This window comes from Ctenopharyngodon idella, chromosome 19, assembly GCF_019924925.1.
Source record: "Ctenopharyngodon idella isolate HZGC_01 chromosome 19, HZGC01, whole genome shotgun sequence".
Taxonomy (NCBI): domain Eukaryota; kingdom Metazoa; phylum Chordata; class Actinopteri; order Cypriniformes; family Xenocyprididae; genus Ctenopharyngodon; species Ctenopharyngodon idella.
In genome coordinates, this window is record NC_067238.1 from 1147342 (window position 1) to 1168266 (window position 20925).

The 20925-nt window shown below is 37.1% G+C and overlaps 2 protein-coding genes across 2 annotated transcripts in view; both read right to left on the minus strand.

Moving 5' to 3' along the window:
• The window catches only part of kcng2 (potassium voltage-gated channel, subfamily G, member 2), a 141484-nt gene that overhangs the window by 54327 nt on the left and 66232 nt on the right, over positions 1-20925 (minus strand). The gene's annotated exons all lie outside the window — the stretch shown is intronic.
• Positions 20216-20925, minus strand: part of ctdp1 (CTD (carboxy-terminal domain, RNA polymerase II, polypeptide A) phosphatase, subunit 1) — a 121091-nt gene continuing 120381 nt past the window's right edge. The window contains exon 13 of the mRNA XM_051872481.1: positions 20216-20492. Within this exon, the coding sequence (XP_051728441.1) occupies positions 20330-20492 (163 nt within the window). The 3' untranslated portion in view covers positions 20216-20329. The remainder of the gene's footprint in view (positions 20493-20925) is intronic.

The following is a 20925-nucleotide window of genomic DNA, read 5'->3' on the forward strand; positions in this document are numbered from 1 at the left end:
GTACTTCCCATTTCTGTTGCAAATGCATTTGCAGCTTTTGACTGCTAGTGGCGCTTTAACCACAGACTTCTACGTTATCAGGCGAACATATCAAAGTGCATTTTCATGATTAGCAGTCAACGTAAAATGTAAGTATGTAGTACTGTATATATACACTACCGTTTAAAAGTTTGGGGTATACTTTAATGATATTTTTATTCAGTAAGGGTGCATTAAATTAACAAATGCTGTTATTTTGAACTTTCTGTTCATCAAAGAATCCTGGAAAAATGTATCACAGTTTCCACAAAACTGTTAAGCAGCACAACACATTGATAATAATAAGAAATTTTTCTTGAGCACCAAATCATTGGTTATGATGACATTGATATATTAAAAACACAAGTGGCCTATCACATAATTGAAGTATAACAGCCATTCTGGGGTGCGTTTCCCAAAAGAATCATTTCTCATCAAGAATAATCATTAGCCAACTATGGTCGCAACTTCTGTCGTTACTAGCATAGTGACTCTGCACTAATGATTTGGTGTTTTCCGAAAGTTGTGTGGTTGGATCTAATCCTCTCAACCTGTGGTTAGAAGCATATAGTTTCTTGTTATTATGGCATGATAATGTGGTTAGAAGCATAGTTTCTTGTTATTATGGCATGTGGACCTAAATTGTTAATGCTTTTGAGAAAATAAGCAAGCCAACATGTAGTACATTCTATATCCGCCATTCCAAATGTATACAAATTCCATTCTACATCTTAGTTATAGAATTAAAGCTCTCGTATGCCGGGGGGAACCCCGGAGTGACTTAAAGGGATAGTTCACCCAAAAATAAAAATTATCCCATGATTTACAACCCTCAAGCCATCCTATATATGACTATCTTCTTTCAGATGAACACAATCAGAGATATATTTAAAGTCCCCCTGTAGTCAATAATTTTATCCTTTAAAACTCATATTTAATCACCAAAATTACATATTTAAATGTTTTTTTCCTGTGAAAAAAATTCTTAATGCCTTAGAATAGCTTGAATGTAACTCTACACCCTTGCCTCATTTAATATACAAGGATCTATGAATATGACAATTAGCCCCACCTCCACTTACTTGCACGAGCTCAGACGAGATCCACTCGCTCAACTTACTGAGGTAAACGCAGCACAATGGTATCGCTTTTTACAAGGTCGGACACATAACGATGATTAATATGATTAGCCTTTTGCTTGACTACGTTATCAAACAGCTAATAATGTGTTGCTAATGTTACACAAACCATGTTTATATTCACGAGTCAGACAGCTGCCTTCTAACAATCAGTATCCTGACAAACGCTTTGAACACCTTAACGTCAGTGGAGAGAGGCATATAGTTCATCATAACATCATAATATGCATCATACACCCACCATATTGCTAAATCTACCAAATTTTTCATATCAACAGAAAAACATACCGGAATAACCTTCTTTTGAGACTCTTGCGCGGTCAGTTAATGATATGCTAAAGCCCCCCGGCACGTTGACGTGATTGGTTACAAGGTAGTTTGTGACGTCAGAAACACCAGCGATTTCAAAAGGCGGGTTTGAAACCATCTTTGGTTTACTGCAGTTTTAAATAGAAAATACTCAGCCATTGATTCATAAGTCAATGGTGTTATTGTAAGCTTAGACGCCTCTAGCGGTTCAAACAAATAGGGCTGTGCAACAAACTCAAGCTCCTCTTCTCTTATATTGAAATCCTCCGAAATTTCTCTTTTAAAATTACCGTTTTAGACTTATCCATGCCCGGTGATTTGTTTTGCTCTATCCTCTGCACCTCCGCGTTCGTCATTACGTTGTGCGTCAGGTCAAAGTATACTCTTCCACCGCAAATCAACTTGCACATTCTTCGTATGGTTGTCCGCCAGAAGCTAGTTATTTGAATTTATAAAGTTCTAAATATGGATATTTTTCTTACAAAAAAATGCATCGCTTCACTTCAGAAGGCCTTTATTAACCCACTGGAGTTGTATGGATTTCTTTTTTTTTATGGATGGATGCATTATTTTTTACTTTAAAACGCGGCCCCCCATTCACAACCATTATAAACCTTGGAGGACTAAGGATAATTTTAAATATATCTCTGATTGTGTTCGAAAGAAGATTGTGAAAGAAGATAGTCATAAAAAAATCATGGGATAATTTTCATTTTTGGATGAACTATTCCTTTAAGAGGGAATCTGCGATTGAATGAAATATCTGGGGGAAAAAAGCAAAACAAAGGAGAATAAAAACAGTGAAGTAGTCCTCAATAGTTCTTATTTACAGCAATAATCTGACATTAATTCAATCTTGAAAGGAGTCATTAGCATACGTTATTATTCCACCTGTGTGACATCATTAACTATATTGTTGGACCAACATGTTTTGAACGTCGGATGTGCAACAAAATTGCTACGGATTGGGAAAACAGTTGTGACTAGCTAATTCATTTTTTTTCGAATGATGCATCGTACCATGGTGGTTAAGCAGCGGTTATGTCGCTGTATGGGAAACAAACCTGTGGTGAGTCCTGCTGTCATAAGGATAATAGGGCTGCCCATGGAGCTTTAAAAGTTTAAGAAAGTTATAAAACTGAAAAGTTTGAGCTATCTTGTTAGGGGCACTGTGAAGTCCATGGTAGAAAAAAATATGAACACATGGTAGAAGTCAGACACTGTAAGGTTCAGGCTGCCTGACTAAATTGAGCACAAGGGATAATTGACAGACAAGTGACTGAGAGAGCTGCACACATGAAGCCTTTATGGTCAAGTGGTTAGAAGAAAGACACTTTAAAGAAGGACATGTGTAGAGTTCTTTGAGTTAGTTACATTTAGAGTTTGCTAAAAGCCATCTGATGAAAACCTGAAAGCCTTTTGGAAGGTCTAATGATACTAAAAGTGAGCTATATTTGATAGAAACCATGTACATACAGTACACCCTGTCAACAACTTTCCCATTGTCGCCACACTCTTGACTTACAGCAAAACATCTAGTTCTCATGACAGCTTATTGTGGCCTAAAAAGCTGCCAAATTAGACTGTTAATGAGACTTTTAGACAACATGCAAAGCGACCACAGCGTTGTTTAGGTGCTGATTTATCTGAAATAAATTACGTTTTTTTCACAAGATGTCTGATTATTTCAGACCATTATTAATAAACCAGGTGGCACATTTTAGTGTCAATTGTGTTATGAATATATCATAATGGGAGTCAAATTTTGAGGAAGTGCACCTCAGAGTAAAAAATAACATGATTAAAAGTTCATATGACCCCTTTAATGTATTTGATACAAGTACATATTTAGAAGATATTTTAAACTAAAGTGTAATGAAACAATGTGTAATTGTTTCTTATGTTGGCTGAAAGCAAATTTATCCACATAACTAAATCCAAAGCTCAGAGTAATATAATATGATATTAATGTTAATCATTATAAGGCATTCAAATAATCTGTAATCAACAGTATCCACATTTAATAGCTTTATAAACCCATTGCCTCCAGTCTGTTTGATGAATTTCAGTCCAATTTACAAACCTTATGCCCCAAGAGTAATACATAACAAATGTGATATAAATACGTTTGAGGCCTTATGTGCAGGATAAGTGATACAATTTTAAATGATACTGACAACTGGTTTCTGCTTATCAGATTGGATTAACAGTTTAGTATAGAAGCCAATATAACTGCACAAATCCCTGGAGTCAAAGCAGAGAATCTCCTAGAATCAAACACAGAGTATCTTTAAAATGAAAATTAAACCTTTTCCTGAATGATTTATTAGTAGGCTCTGGCTTTGCCTACTGATGTCAAATGCTTGTGGTGGTTCAAAGCAACACACTCTCATAACAAGATGTCACTCTGATTTTAATACTGCACCACTAAAATGTCATTTTGGTGTCATATGCAACAATACTTTACCCAAAGCTATTTGAACTTGTAGGGATGAAATGAACTAAAAATTCTGTCATTTAGTTCCAAAATTGTATGATTTTCTGTCTTCCATTGAGCATGAAATAAAGTTTCTTCCCAAAATGACTGAGACGCTCTTTTCCATATAAAAGGGGACACTGATTTACCAAATATGAAAAAAGCATTATAAAATTTAAAAAAAAAAGAAAAAAAAAAAGTGGTTCTTCAGCGGTTCCTTGGGGTGGTTGAGGTGCTACAATATATAATACTGTTACCGTATAAAGAACCTGTTAAGCCCCTGTATAGTTCTTTAAAGGTTCCCTAACCCTCTCTTAGTTTAGTTGGGGAAAGGATTAAAAAACAACATTAAATTAAAGCTGCAAGCAGCGATGAAAGGGCCCTCGCTCCTGGGGCCACCGCCACCCAGTGGCCTTAGGAGAACAGTGAATAGTGGGTGACATGCATGTAAGCGAGTAAATACAGGAGAAATATGGCAAAGTCATTTCGACATGCCACACTTCCTGCTGCCAACAGGTGGCGCGTTGACTATAACTGAATATTGCCATGTCTTCAGTATAGTCTTCAGGCCAGGACTATTATCAAACGTGAAGTCTGGAGCAGATCGGACATTGTATGCCTGAGTTACAACAACTTCCTGTTTTGTGGCGTTAATCGTATACTTTAGCACTTAGCCAAGTGTTGCATGATTTAACGTGTTTCTAGTATGTTTGGTACTTCATGGCATATTTAAATGTGTTTCTAGGAGTGAATTACAGTGCAGAGCATGCTATTTCCTATTGCCAGCAGATGGCACTATGACTAACTGAATATTTGCATATGGATGTCTTTAGGCCAGGACTCTTATCACACATGTGAAGTTTGGGGCAGTTCGGACATTGTATGCCCGAGTTACAACAACTTCCTGTTTCATGGCGAAACATCGAATTTTGTCAGGCTGCCACGGCCACGCCCTTCAGCGAAAACTCTAGATCTTCACAATTTAATGTCACAAAGGCCTTTAAATTAGATGATGTTTATCTGATGAAATCTCTAGGAGGAGTTCAAGTACGTATGGAAATGACAAAAACCGCAAAAATTTTGCAGAGAAAATTCAAAATATCTCACTCAAATTTCATACCTGTACGTGAATCGTATCACAAAGGGTGCTTAATTTAAATTTTGTAGGTGGCACTATCGAGCCATTTTGCCACACCTAATTCTGAAACCCAAATCAGATGTAAATTTTCACCACTTCTGATGCATGTGCAAAGTTTTATGAGTTTTCGAGCATGTTTAGGCCCTCAAAAATGCGATTCATTTCGGAGAAGAAGAATTGACTGAGCAATTACAATAGGGTCCTCACACCATCGGTGCTCGGGCCCTAAATACAGCGTATTTCCTGAAGATAACATGGTTCTCAACATTTTTGCCCCCAAGGCCCCCCTAAGGAAATATTCCAGGGACCCCACACAAGACTTTTTGATCTCAGAAAAGCATAAAAGTGATTCAAAACAGCTTTTGCCATTGTAGTAAATTCCTATTCATAGCAAACATATGAGAGTGGAGTAACATATGTAAAATCTAAGGAGGATAACTGGGTGGTGGTGGGATGCAGCAAGACAGTTCAGTTACTGAGAGCTGTCAGTTACAGTTTAAATTTTGTGAAAGGAGGAATTCAGTTGGAGGATGAGAGAAAGCTAAGTCATGGTGATTGGCTGTATTCTTTGAATGAATGTAAACTGATAAGAGGCTCGACAGTAGGAGGTGTTTGTGAAGTCAGTTATATATCAAAATTATGTCACAAACTTCAATAAAAAGACTATATTCATATATTAACTACTTTGTGTTATTTATGTAGTTAAATAATTAACAACATTAAAGTTATTCCTATGTATACTTTATAAAAATCACTAAATATTTCACAAGAAAAAGGCACATTTTTACAATTATACAAAAGGCCTTTTACTTGATAAAAAATATGAACTCTTAATCAGAAGAGGTGGCATGTAGAAGATTATTTTTCAGCAAAGTTTTTAACATGCTGATCTTTTAGAGGCTTTAGAAATTTGTGTATCAAAAATGATACAGTATGCTTTATATGGTTAATGTCATTGTGCAGCACTCTATACCTACTGCTTTCTACTCTTATGAATTTACATTGAAAAGCTGGAAACCTTGAGCGGTCAGTGAATGCAGTGTGCTAACAAATTCACATCCTGTGAGCCATTTAAGATCCGGATCATAACCAGATCTCAAATAACCACACAAGAACACATCCAAACAAATATGCAGTCCTCTGCAAATTGTCTACTTGGATGATAAGAACATGAATTAGCATGAGTAAGACTCTGGTAGATGATGATGTTTCAGCAGGTGGTTGTTTTACTCATATGTGATGTAGTGGATGCACAGTACAGCCACAGAAGCAAGTCATATCCTTTTAAAATAGATGACATTCATTGTGGTATATTGCTCCATTTTAAAAGGTAATTTCCTCAACGGTGTCTGAAACGGAGAGCGCTGGTCCATCAGCACACAGTCTGTATGAGGACATTCACCGGACGGATATTGTGCAGGTCCAGCAGCCCTGCGATAAAGCCATCGGTTCAGGCAGAGGTAGCTTGTGTGTAATTTAGTTTGGCAAAGGACTGTGATGGAGAGATGAGAGATAAACACATGCCATCTGCCAGAGCTCAATCACTATCAGTGCTGAGGTGAGTGGGCAGAGCAAACCTTCACTGTGACATCTCATCACAATAAATGAAAACATTCTTTTATTGGCTATCTCTTCGGTTTACTAGATTCCCTCATCCTAAAGAGACACTCACCAACATATTTTTCAAGTTAATGTGCTTTAGCACAGGGCTTTTCAATCTTTTAGATGCAACAGACCTGGTGCGAGCGCCCCCCATCCTAGAAGCAGCTTTATATTCATGTATAAAGACCAAATTAATACTGTGAAAATGAATATTATAAATATGCATAAAATAGTATTTGGGAAAATGTAGTCTCTAATATATGTTAGTTCTGATCACAACAGATATTACTGTAAGTTATTTAGATGTATTATTTTTATTATTTATTTTAAAGCTGCAGTCCGTAACTTTTTTGGTTAAAAATTATCCAAGATTAATTTTTGAGAAAGTACATGACCAGCCAGTGTTCAAAACTATCTCCTTACCTTAGCCTGATTCACAACGGTAAGCTTGTAATAATGTTTTATAATAAAACTGGTAGTGTTGGGTTTCCAGGAAATTTGAGCATGCCACCGTTCGTCTTTGCGTCATTATGTCTGTTTACATAAAGAAGGAGTCCCAGCTATAGGCTATATGGCATGTGAGGACGCTGCAGGAAGCGGATCATTTATAGCCTTTTCTCACAGCAGCTGGAATAATTAAACTTATCATTTTGATGGCGGATTGTAATCCAGAAAGGTCCAAATGACAGTCATCAGTGACAACTGGAGATTCACCCGTAGTCAAAAGCAAAAGATTTCAGACTATGGAGTGACTACAGATAATGAAATCTACAGGTAACGCGAATACACACTAAATACACAGTCACGCAATGCTGATGTTGTTAATGTTAACAATTTGAGAACAAAGTATAACAATAATAATAATTTGGATGGTTTGACGTGATCCGAGCTAAGGGATCATTAGATTTAATCAACATTGGCAGCGTGATTTACTGTAATGCTTTTTTTCTCAGGTTGGTCAGAACAAAAGTGGCAGATTTGTTACTTACTTGTTCAGATGACATTTTCTGGTGAAAATTCTTATGTTGGTCATACTTCTAAGACGTAGAATCTGTGATTCCAAAGTACAGTATCCACATCAATGTGGTGACTGACAGCAAACATTAGATTTATCCGCTCTGAGGAGCCGTGCCGATGCACAACCCACGTAAAGATGATAATTCCGCAAATAACTGCAATTGCAGGTTTCAAAACTTACGGACTGCAACTTTAATCAGTGTTTTATTTTAGTTAGTTCTTTTTTATTATTTAATTCTTCTTATTATTATTTTATATATATATATTTTTTTTTTTCACTAGTTTTTCTTTACTTTTCCACAGACCCCCTAGCACTCCCTAGGTTAATATTGTTACAATCTCCAGCTGGAATGCCCTTGATTACCACCAGAGGGCACTCCACCCCAGACTACTGCCACTCAATCAAGGACTACATTTCCCATAATTCACTGCCCGGTCTCATCATCATTTATGATTGTCTTCAGCTGCGTCTCATTAGCCTTGTTAACTCTGCCTATATAAGCCTGGTTTATTCAGTCATTCATTGCTAAGTCTTGTATGTGTCACAACTGTATTTCTGAGTGCTATCCTGGTTTCTCGTATTCATGGTTTTGATTTTCTGCCTGTTTTTCTGGTTTACTTGTTGCCTGTGTTTCTTGGACTGTGTTATATGTGTTATATGTTTGGACCTCTTGCCTGTTTCTGGATTACGTCTTTGGATTACCCATAATAAATACTGCATTTGGATCTTCAAACTGAGCATCTCCAAGCAGTACATGACAAATATAATATTAATATGCCATTATATTTTACATTTAAGTGTACTGATATCCACCATAATAATAAAGGTGATGCAATAGAAAGCAACATGATAAATCAGTTCATTTTTAAGTGGCCCTTCCAGAAAACATGGCCAACAGTAACACACAACACTACAACAATGCAATAAACATTAACTAAATAACAAAATGAAATAAAAAAACCTCTAATGTACATAACAAAATAAGAAGCAGCTCTCAAGTCTTTATGATATTTTGGTCGTAAGTCTGAACAGCAGCTCTCCTCAATAAGATTTGAGAAATCATTTATGGTTGTAGCATAAATGGTGCGAGAGTTACAGACCAAAGTGTAATACTCAGAAGGGGTCTGTTCAAATCCATAAAATCACTAATTGCTAATTAGCATTTTAGTAGTGAATAAAGACATTATTTAGTCACTTTAGGAACTCATTTTCTTTTAAATCGATGTATCAAAACATGTTACTTATTTATTTTCAGATATAGCTATCTTTTGAGGACATTTACCAGCCATTTTATCCTTAAAAGAAAAGAACATCAATCCTGGCAGCAGCAGATGGTTTATGTAAGCAATGTTAGCAATACTGTATGCTTTCATTACTGTATAACAGTAAAGTATGGTGATCACTCATAAAGACCCTCCTCCACCCCCCACTAAAAAAAAATAATTCTGGTCAAAATACATGCTAAATATATGTTGTAAATGGCACATCTTTAGTTTACAAAATGCATAATTTCAATGGGCAAAAGGGGGAAAGACCTGAAATACATGCTTTTTGTGTAATTTAAGCAGTGGATTAATAACAGTGCTTCTGAATTCATTAGTCCATTGTCCCTTTTTTCAGGAAATTACAGCCGTGGGCTATTTTCACTATCTTTATGAGTGATGGTGGGGTAATTGACTTTCACCATTCTTTTTACTCTTGGTTGTGAGCGAGATACTGCAGAATCTATTCAATGTTTCTGCAACTTTATGATCTCCCACAGCATATCTAAAAGCTCTGCCCCAGCATATTTAACCCCTCTTACACAGCCACCATTAAACATCATGTGCAAACATTCATGTCTTTTATGTTTGAATAATCACATACAGAGGCTATCAATAACATTACGCTACAAACACACTATGACTTTCCAATGTCCTGAATGGGACGCCAGCCCACCACTTTGTGATTAATTTGTCTGGCAGTTGCATCTGATATACAGAGACAGAGTTGGTCTGTGGATGCTGGAGGAGAAACTGAATGAATTTATATTCATTTCTAGTCATATTTAAAACAGATTAAAACAAACAAAAATGCACAATGCATATAAGATTTCTTACTTCATTAACTATTCCCTAAAGTGGACATAAGTCTCCGGTTAAAACAGGAAACAAAGATAAATCAAATCAGAATTTTTCATGTTTAATGTAAAAATTACAGCCTACGCAAAGCCACTGAAAACCAAAGAGACATATTTTAGAGTAACATATAGCAAATATTCCTTGGTTGCCAACTTTGCCTGGCTGAAGTGACATTTTGATGACTTAATTGAACATATACCACTCTTTGGATCCAACATATTTTCAATTTTTAGAAACTTTCCCTATTAAAGGGTTTATTCACCTAAAAATGAAAATTTTACTCCCTGTTATGTTGTTCCAAACCCGTAAGACTTTTGTTCATCTTCAGAACACAAATGAAGATATTTTAATGAAATCTGAGAGTTTTCTGTCCCTCCATTGACATTCTACACGACTACCACTTTGACGCTTCAAAAAGTTCATAAAGAGATCGTAAAACTAATCCGTATGAATTGAGTGGTTTAGTCCAAATTTTTGTTTAGTCCAAATCTGAAGAGACTCAATCGCTTTATATGATGAACAGTTTGAATTTAGGCTTTCTTTCACATATAAACATTGATCAACACACACGTCAAGCTTAAGCATGCTTGCATGACGTGCGAGAACCAATGAGGTTCATTCTCATGTGTTACGCAGCATGTTTGAGCTTCCGCAAGAACCAATGAAGTTTGTTCTCGCACGACAAGCAAGTACGGTTGAGCTTCTGTTTATGTTTACTGATCAGTGTTATGTGAATAAAAGCCTAAATTCAATCTGTTCATCATATAAAGTGTTCATGTCTCTTCAGAAAAATTTGGACTAAACCACTTGACTGATATGGATTAGTTGTAGTTGCGTAGCTGTAAATATAGGGACAGAAATCTCTCAGAATTAATTTAATTTATCTTAATTTGTGTTCCGAAGTTGAACAAAAGTATTACTGGTTTGGAACGACATGAGGGTGAGGAAACAATGACAGAATTTCCTTTAATTTTCCCTACAATCTATGTTGTTTAGTTAACTACATAATATTATCTCAAAGGTAATTTACCAGCAAATTTACTGGCTAATTTATTAAAAAATAAATGCAAAAAGAATGTAAAATATTTTACACATTCTCTACAGTGTGGCAAAATATAGTATTTAAATTATGATACACTATAAACTGCATAGGCTTTATCTTGTTTGTCAGTAAATCACAAAATTATAGTTAATAAAAAACAAAAGCAATATATGTTAACAAGTCACATGTTGCATAGGAACACACACATTTACTACTTTATAGGCCGTACTGTTAGGATTCCATTACAGTTACTCTTAAAAAAATAATTTGAGACGCATGAAAATGCATATTTTTGTCTAAATGATTGCGTCCATTTTTCAGTTGCAATACAAACACGTTTTTCGCTACTGTAAATGATGTTACTGACAGTACACTTATTCAATTAATCAACAACGAAAGTATCACCTGCTATAGTGGCCAAACAGAAATGTGAGATTAAATCACATTTGCTGAAGCAATCATGCCATTGTAGCTTTCTTCTACAAGTCTTTGAGCTTTTTTATTGTGATTCATATTTCACAGGACTCGTACCGGAGCGCTCCAAATCGCAAGTGCAATGCTGTACCTGTCACAACAGAAGATGGCAGACACGAGGATGGAATCAACAAGACTTTTAATGAAGACACTTCAGAGTATAACAACTCAGGAACGCAAGGCAACGTTAAGAATCCATACAGGTAACTTAGCTTGGTAATCAGTCGGTGTTTCTATTTTGCAGGTCCCAGGGCAGAAGAGGATTCCAGGGCTGCCGGACAGATGATGAGGACGAAGACGACAGGTGGGTCAAAGTGGCAGGTAAGAAGTAAGGTGAGTCGACCAGACCATACAAAGCTGTGAATGTGAGAGTGGTTTAAATAGTAGTTCATGATCGGTGACAGCAGGTGCAGGTGGTAAGTAGTCCGGGGAACCGGAACAAGTGGGAGGATCTGAGGAGTCTGCCGCTGAGGGATCGGATGGAATTGTGACTGTATCAGGTGAGCTAGTGAGCAATATTATTACAGAAAAGCTATACATTTGGAGCAGGTTATATGATGCAAATAGAGATGCACCGATCCGGCTTTTTTTGCTTCCGATACCGATCCGATACCTGGAATTCAGTATCGGCCGATACCGATCCGATACCTGGAATTCAGTATCGGCCGATACCGATCCGATATTCAAGTAATAATAAAAAAAGTGCTAAATTGCCTAATAAACTGTATGCCTCACGTAGGGCTGTGACGGTCGGCATGACAACCGCACCACCGCGGTCGTGGAGTGTCATATATATATATATATAATCTCAAAGGTCGCGTTAACCGAAAATTTTCCGTCATTGATGGAATTTTTTTTTAGCAGTGACGAAAAAATATGCAGCCTGTCCGTCATTTTGACAGATTACTGAGGCTAACTGTAATTCCCACACCTGTCCAGTTGGTGGTGAGTGTGCTCCAGTGTGGCACTAGAGCGCGAGTTCAGTCAACAGAATAAAATGAAAACAACGCGTTTGATTACACGCACTCAGTTTGTCCATTTTATTATATATTATAATACTTATACTTACATAATTAAGTTTCTAATCCATTTCGTTTTGTTTTAAATAGTTCGTTTTATTTTTCTTGCTGCTGACTATAAGTTTATGGTCAACGAATTTCTGAGGTATATACGTGACATTGTTTGCAACCCTGATTGAACTGACGTGATACAGATTTCGGTAAGCTACTGCAACTTTCAACATATTTTTTGATTTTCCTTCATGTTTATTTCCTTCTGTAAAGTAGTAAAGAGAAAGATGATCGCGTTCACTCACGATCCTCAAAAAGTGTTCAAGATGAAAACTGAAAAGTGACGCATTTACCTTTCTTTCCATAATACTTTCTTTTCATAATATAAATAAATGCATAGCCAATTTGTTTATCCTATAAGTTTCTGAATAAATATGAAAATGTGGACGAAATCAGAAGCTATTAAATGTCTCATCATTAAAATATAAAAATGAAAATGATTCATGGTAATAATTATGACGGTATTTTTACGATCCTGTCCGTCAAAATGACGGCGAAAGTCTAACGCAACCTCATATATCGAAAGTCTAGTGTAACAACTGTAAATAAACCAATAGCTTCACTAGCTCGGTAGACATTCAATATAAATAGGAGTCCAGCTGATTCCTTCATCCATGACTCATGGCTTGTTTTTCATGAATGTTTGAATCATATAAACTAAATATATTTATATATAAATATAGGCTATACTATAAAATTAAAAGACATTTCTTTTAAATTTATAGCGGAGTTTTTTTTTAATGAGGCAGCAACATATGATAGGACAGAACAAAAAAAAATGCTATTAACAATCTTTCATTGCGCAAAAGTATTATAATATAAACACGGCTCCCATACAGAGCGGCACAAAGCGCTATGCGCATCCCGTGTGCAGAATGATGCGCTTGAAGCATCATGGAGTCACAGCGCTCAGCGGCAGTGCTTCGCATTGAAAAGTTCAAAGCACAAAGTGAAGATATATTGATGCGTATTGTATTACCGGTATCGTTATCTACAGATTAAGTATAATAATAGAAACATTGATTCATTTTGGAGAGAGTTTCATTGTGTTGACTGTTGTAACCGAACGCTACACGCAGTTTTGTGGAGCCTAACAATAACACAGACTATGTATTACAGCCATATACTGATACGCACAGTATCGGATTTGGATCGGTGCCGTCCGGCCGATACCCGATCCGGCAAAAATGGCAGTATCGGAGCCGATACCCGATCTGAATATCGGATCGGTGCATCCCTAGATGCAAATGTTAAAATGTATTAGTTTAGAAATCATGCACTATGATAAAAGTGTTTTGAGCCGATAACATTGTCCAAAGCACAGCGCATTGGGGGTGGGAATAGAAAATAGATCAGAAATAGAAAATCAGACAGCAAAACATCTGCCCCGTTCTAATCATTTCTATTCCCCTCAGGGAATTGCTACAAAGCCAATGTACATGACAGAAGAGTCGGCCCTCACCTGCCAATCAACAACACAAAAAAACACTTTATTGGCTTTTCTAGCTTCATTCATAATATTTCCCCAGTGCAAACTGGCAAACTTACATGGCAGAAAATCAGTGATGAGAAGAAGCAATTCACAGAGCTCTATTCATACAGCTGTCAGTCAAAACATAAAGCAGCTGTTTCTGCTGGACTGTTCTGACCTTTCTCACAGCAAACCCTGGGAGACCAGACGATGAGAGAGCAAGAAAACAGCTAAAGAATGAGTTCATGGGTTCTAACCAGCATGTTAGAATGATTTCTGAAGGACCATGTGACACTGAAGACTGAAGTAATGATACTGAAAATTCAACCTTGCCATCACAGGAATAAATTACTATATTAAAATACACCGATCAAACATAACATTATGACCACTGACAGGTGAATAACACTGATTATCTCGTGATCACGACACCTGTTAGTGGGTGGGATATATTAGGCAGCAAGTGAACATTTTGTCCTCAAAGTGGATGTGTTAGAAGCGGGAAAAAGGGGCAAGCGTGAGGATTTGAGTGAGTTTGACAAGGGCCAAATTGTGATGGCTAGACGACTGGGTCAGAGCATCTCCAAAACTGGAGCTCTTGTGGGGTGTTCCCGGTCTGCAGTGGTCTGTATCTATCAAAAGTGGTCCAAGGAAGGAACAGTGGTGAACCGGAGACAGGGTCATGGGAGCGAAGGCTGGCCCGTGTGGTCTGATCCAACAGACGAGCTACTGTAACTCAAATTGCTCAAGAAGTTAATGCTGGTTCTGATAGAAAGATGTCAGAATACACAGTGCATCGCAGTTTGTTGCGTAGCCGCAGACCAGTCAAGGTGCCCATGCTGACCCCTGTCCACCGCCGAAAGCGCCAACAATGGGCAATTGAGCATCAGAACTGGACCACGGAGCAATGGAAGAAGGTGGCCTGGTCTGATGAATCATGTTTTCTTTTACATCACAGTGGATGGCCGGGTGCGTGTGCGTTGCTTACCTGGGGAACACATGGCACCAGAATGCACTATGGGAAGAAGGCAAGCCGGCGGAGGCAGTGTGATGTTTTGGGCAATGTTCCACTGGGAAACCTCGGGTCCTGCCATCCATATGGATGTTACTTTGACACAGTACCACCTACCTAAGCATTGTTGCACACCATGTACACCCTTTCATGGAAACAGTATTCCCTGGTGGTTGTGGCCTCTTTCAGCAGGATAATGCGCCCTGCCACAAAGCAAAAATGGTTCAGGAATGGTTTGAGGAGCACAACAACGAGTTTGAGGTGTTGACTTGGCCTCCAAATTCCCCAGATCTCAATCCAATCGAGCATCTTTGGGATGTGCTGAACAAACAAGCCCGATCCATGGAGGCCTCACCTCGCAACTTACAGGACTTAAAGGATCTGCTGCTAACATCTTGGTGCCAGATACCACAGCACACCTTCAGGGGTCTAGTGGAGTCCATGCCTCGACGGGGCAAGACTGTTTTGGCAGCAAAAGGGGGACCAACACAATATTAGTAAGGTGGTCATAATGTTATGCCTGATCGGTGTATATATATACTGAAATTCTACTGATATGTCACTTGCATAATAATTTGAAATGCAGTGTATATATAAAATGCAATGACATTCAGAGATTTTTAAGTGTGACTTTAGGGTCCAAAGACCTTTGGGGCCACTGTACTTTATCTTTTTAGTAACAATTTATTATAAATTAAAGGCAACACTTCAATTGGAAGACGTTGGAAGAGAGAAAAGTTGAGATTGCCCATTGAGCTTTTAATTATATTCAAACTAGGACAAAATACAGCTTACATTAATCTCATAGATGACAATTAAAAGATTAGTGGGATTATTATGATTTTTTAAAGAGGATGAGTTGACTGAAAAGCCCACTGAGGTATCTAATCCTTAATCTCAGGATTAATTCAGTGCCGTGTTATGAGATTTCCACACAACCTCAAGACATCCAGTATTGTAGCTGTGGGATCAGTAGTGATTAGACAAGTCAATGAATCTCAAGTGCAAACCTCAAAGTCACAAGAGTGTTTTCAGACATTTGAGAAACTCATCCACTGCAATATAAATCAACATCATCAGTATTCTAAATGTGCTAGCTGACAGTAAAGCTGCGTTCACCGCACTGAAAGACTACTGAGTGTGTTTTATTGAACGCTTTCGAGCGGGTGGATGAAACAAGATCATAGAGACAGGAGGTGTCCAGACTGATTTTCCCTATAGAACACAGTGGGCAGTTAAAGCAAAACTGCAGGCCAAATGAGCTTTCAGCTAATTTTACCTTAGGAAAATCCAGCAGAAACTATTTTTATTCAGCATTAGTTTTTATTATTGGTTTTCATTTAGTCATATCGATTAGCTATTTTTTTGAAACAGACAAAAATCAATTCAAAAAGTTAAAAACCCACATCCAGTTCGTTTTTTCTATTTGTTTACTTTGAAACCCCCCTTTTATTCAACATGTAAAAAAACTTCCTTTTGTATTTTTTTTCACAATGTATTACACTGTAAACATTTTATTCAGTATGAGCAACTTAAAATATTAAACAGCAAAAACTTGCAATGTCATTTTTTGACAAATATTTGTTATGCAGACTGATTAACTGATGTTTTAGCTCTCTGTAGTTTGTTTTGTTTTTTGTTGTTGTTGTAAATGTATTCTTTTCAATTAAGTTTCCTCTATTTCAATGCATATATGGCCCATTCACACCAAGAACGATAACTAAAATTAGCGTCCACACCAGTGGACAATATCGCTCTGTTTATTCGAAGTGCGCTAGTGGTTGAAATGGGTACTGCAGTCCAAATTCACAATATTGGAGAGGGTTGTTTCTCCTATCCCCTACTCCTCAGATTTGACGCTCACGCTGGTTGCCAGTTTGAGAACACACAACAGGAATGAGTGAAATGGACAATGGAAGGCAAAGAGCTTTGCACTGTAAGTTGATGAGTTGATTTATCCGCGTTTTAATAAGCCTCTGGACATAGAGCTTTTTAGATGGATGCTGAGGCTTTTTAGGTTGGGTAGACACCTGCGATCTTTGACGTAGTTTGTTTGCTGTTTTCCGCCAAATGGCAACCCGGGTGTCAAAAAACTATTGGGTAAATTGGCAGCGGGCGGGATCACACAGAACAAAACAATAACAGACATTCCGACATGGAACACACATTTCGAAGTAGAATAACTAGCTGTACATTGTTTTTTCGGAGAAACAAGTATGTGAACTTAGCATGTTTCCTAAATCTCTGCAAACATATTATGGTATTTTTGTGCTTTAGTACAGTCAGTCAAAAAAAAAAAAAAAAAAAAAAAAAAAAAAAAAAAAAAATATATATATATATATATATATATATTATACCTTTAAAGGATTAGTTCACTTTCAAATTTAAAATTTCCTGATAATTTACTCACCTCCATGTCATCCAAAATGTTTATGTCTTTCTTTCTTCAGTGTTTTTTTTTTTTTTGATGAAAACATTCCATGATTATTCTCCTTATAGTGGACTTCAATGGACCCCAAATGGTTGAAGGTCAAATTACAGTTTTAGTGCAGCTTCAAAGGGCTTTAAACGATACCAGATGAGGAATAAGGGTCTTATCTAGTGAAATGATTGGTCATTTTCTAAAAAAAATAAAAAATGTATATGCTTTATAAACACAAATGCTCACCTTGCAACCGCCTTCCGTATTCTTCAAAAAGCTAACACTGTACGTCCTACACCTTCCCTATTCAACTTACGGAACTAACGTAAGCTCCAGTTCCGTTTTTCCATAATTTGAATACGGAAGGCGTTCTAGTGGAAGCTAGATATTTGACTTCATAACTTCTTTAAATATGGATTTTTTTTATACAAACACATTGCTTCGCTTCAGAAGGCCTTTGTTAACCCCCTGGAGCCCTGTGGAGTACAAGTTTATGATGGATGGATGTGGATGGAAGCTTTTTCTTCAGCTTATACTCATGGGTCCCGTTCACTATCATTATACAGCTCAGATGCGTCAGGATATTTGTTAATATTTCTTCGATTATGTTCATCAGAAAGAAGAAAGTCATATACACCTAGGATGGCTTGAGGGTGAGTAAAGCTTGGGCTAATTTTCATTTGAAAGTAAACTAATCCTTTAAAGCAGGATGGATTCTGATTGGCCGTCAATGTTTTATCGTTGATCAGATGGAGAAAAAAAAAATCTCTCTGAAAGTGAGTCCAAGGATATAGTTTCTCTGTGTCATTATTGTTATAGCTGTGATTTGGACTCTGTTATTCTTTTTTTATTTAGAACAATTTCTATAACTATATCTTTATTGTTATAGTTATCGTCCTTGGTGTGAATAGGCCTTATCTCTATAAAACATTTTCAGTTTACCCAACAAACTGATACGCAAGTTAGACAAACTAAGAAAGTTCTACACTTCTATTATGTAATGTAAAATGCAAGATTATTGACCTTGGATCCACAAGTTAAAACATTATTTTTTACGTTTTTAGAAATTATGCTTGATGTTTGCACAGACCAACTTCAAGTTGATACAACAAATTTTAAAATAAGTTGAGACTAATCGAAGTCCTGAAGCTGGTTGCCTAACTTTAAGGTCATCAGTGCTACTGCATTATTTTTTTATTGTTGTTATAACACTGCATCCAACAATACAAAAAAAAAAAAAAAAAAAAAAAAAGGTGAGTTAATATAATTGATGTATTAAAAAAAAAAACCTGAAAACACTGGTTTATAAAACAAATCTTTATTAAATGAAAAGCATTTTCTTTGTCAAGTACGAAATAGAATGTACAAATACTTTACATGATTGAAAACAACATCAACATGGTGAAAATGAAAGAAAATCCATGTCAGAAACAATACAGGTTCCATAACTGCACAAACCTCTGAGAAACATTTGAAACTGAGTTAGATCTGGACATCTAGACATTAAAGCAGCTCAGCAGAAGAAACCCACCTACTGTAGAACCAGTTTAGTATGGACTCAAAAATTGGTCTTAAACGAGTATTCTTAACGCCTAAAGGTCCAGATCTGCCCAGTGTGTACAGTGACGGTTCAGGGTGGCACGAGAGCCAACCAAACACCCGGTTTAACGCTGCCACAGTGTTCACTATCAGCACCTGAAGCCAAATGAAGATGATGATATCTGTACGCTGTGACATCATCACAGAGTAAAAAGTGGCATTTCAATGTCATCTTAGGACCAGAAAAGGTCACAAGTATCAATTTGTAGAAAGTTACAGGAACAGTTCACACAAACATTTACTCTCGCTCATGCCGTTTCAAAGTGTTATTTTCTGTCTTTTGTGAAACATGAAGATGCAGAATGTCCGAGCAGCTCTTACAAAAGTGTATAATAATAAATAAAAAAAAATGTAACAAGTGGATTGTGAATTATGATGTCAAGCTCCAAAAAGAACAAATGCATATGATATCTTAGTGTGAGGAACAAACCAATAATATTCCCCTCCACAAAGCTCTGAAAAAGACTACAAAAGCCCTATGGACTATAAAAGTAGTGAGTTGATAAAGTAAATAATGATTTTCTTGTATTTTCCCCATTCCTCATGACATTATACCATTATTTCCGTCCACTTTCATTGTTTAAAAAACAGTTGCTCAGGCATTCTGACATCTCATTTTGTGTTTATTGGAAAAAATAAAACAACACAGGCTTGTAACGACATAAGGGTGAGTAAATGATGGCAAATTGTATTTCTTTAGTATGGCAACAATTGTAACAAACCAATCACAGACCGTAAATGGAAATTTTCTGTTGCAAATGTATTAACGATTAACTCATTTTACAAATCCCATTCTCACCAGTTCTCCACATTGTCTAGCAGTTGTGAGTTTTTTGGTAATAGTGGCTGTGGGCGTGTCTAAAGGTGCTGGTATTCTGGGATTGGTGCAGCACAGTGTCAGTCACACACAGGGGCGTTAACGGCACTGGACGACGCACAAAACAAAAGGAAACAGACAACACAGGACACATAGACGTCTGAGTTTGACTGCTGGTGAGGACCACAAACCCCTCCAAATGTCTTCTGAGGGGTCCATGAGCAGAGGTCTCAGCTGCAGGCCTGCTTCAGACTCTTTGGCATTCATCACCAATTAGTTGAAATATTTATTTTCATTTAGATTTGTATAAAAATTAGTTTTGAAACGGGAACAAAGTAAGTAAAACATCAGACACAGAAGCTCTACTTCCCACACTGCTACGTACTGTAAATTCACAATAAAATGACTTTGTGTTGAACTTGTCCTACTAAAACTCTGTACATATCTATCTACTTTGTAAACCCCTTTGTTTTATTCACACACACACACACACACACACACACACACACACTTACTTGCGCTGTATAACAGCGACACGAACACACGTTTTGTCTTGACCTTATGAGAACAGAAAAGTTCATAAGTATTGTCGTCCAATCAGCTCACATGAAATCATTTAGCTCCGCCTCCAGTGCAGCGGCCATCTCATCAGCCTCTGAGCTGCTGCCCTCCTCATCCTCATTGGAGTCTTTACTGGAGCCGCCACAATCATCATCATCATTGTCATTATCATCTCTGGCCTCTTCCAGTTTTCTTTTGTGGCCCCTAAAGATAGAAAATACAGAGGCGTCGGTCAGTGATGCTCGTTAGTCAAAGAATTTTGGAGAGAAATGCTCATTGGTTTAAAGTGGACTGGTTGCCAGGGTTACATATGGCAGTGTTGAGCGCTGTTGACAGTGACTGGTTGCAGCATTCGGTCATCTCTTTTTTTTGTCACAATCTTCACCAATGTCTGACAGGCACCAGTGGAAAGAATCGGTGCCAAGAGTCTGGTGCACCTCAAAACTAAAAAACGCCATCCTAACTTACATTGAAAAATATAAAAAAGGTCTAGGATTTACTTTAAAGCTACGTTCACTCAGAAATTCGTAGTAAATTTAAAAAATAATTACAAAAAAAGGCAAATAACAATGAATTGAACATGACATTTCGAAGTAGAAAGACTGAAGTAGTATTTTCTTGTTAAACGTACTATAAT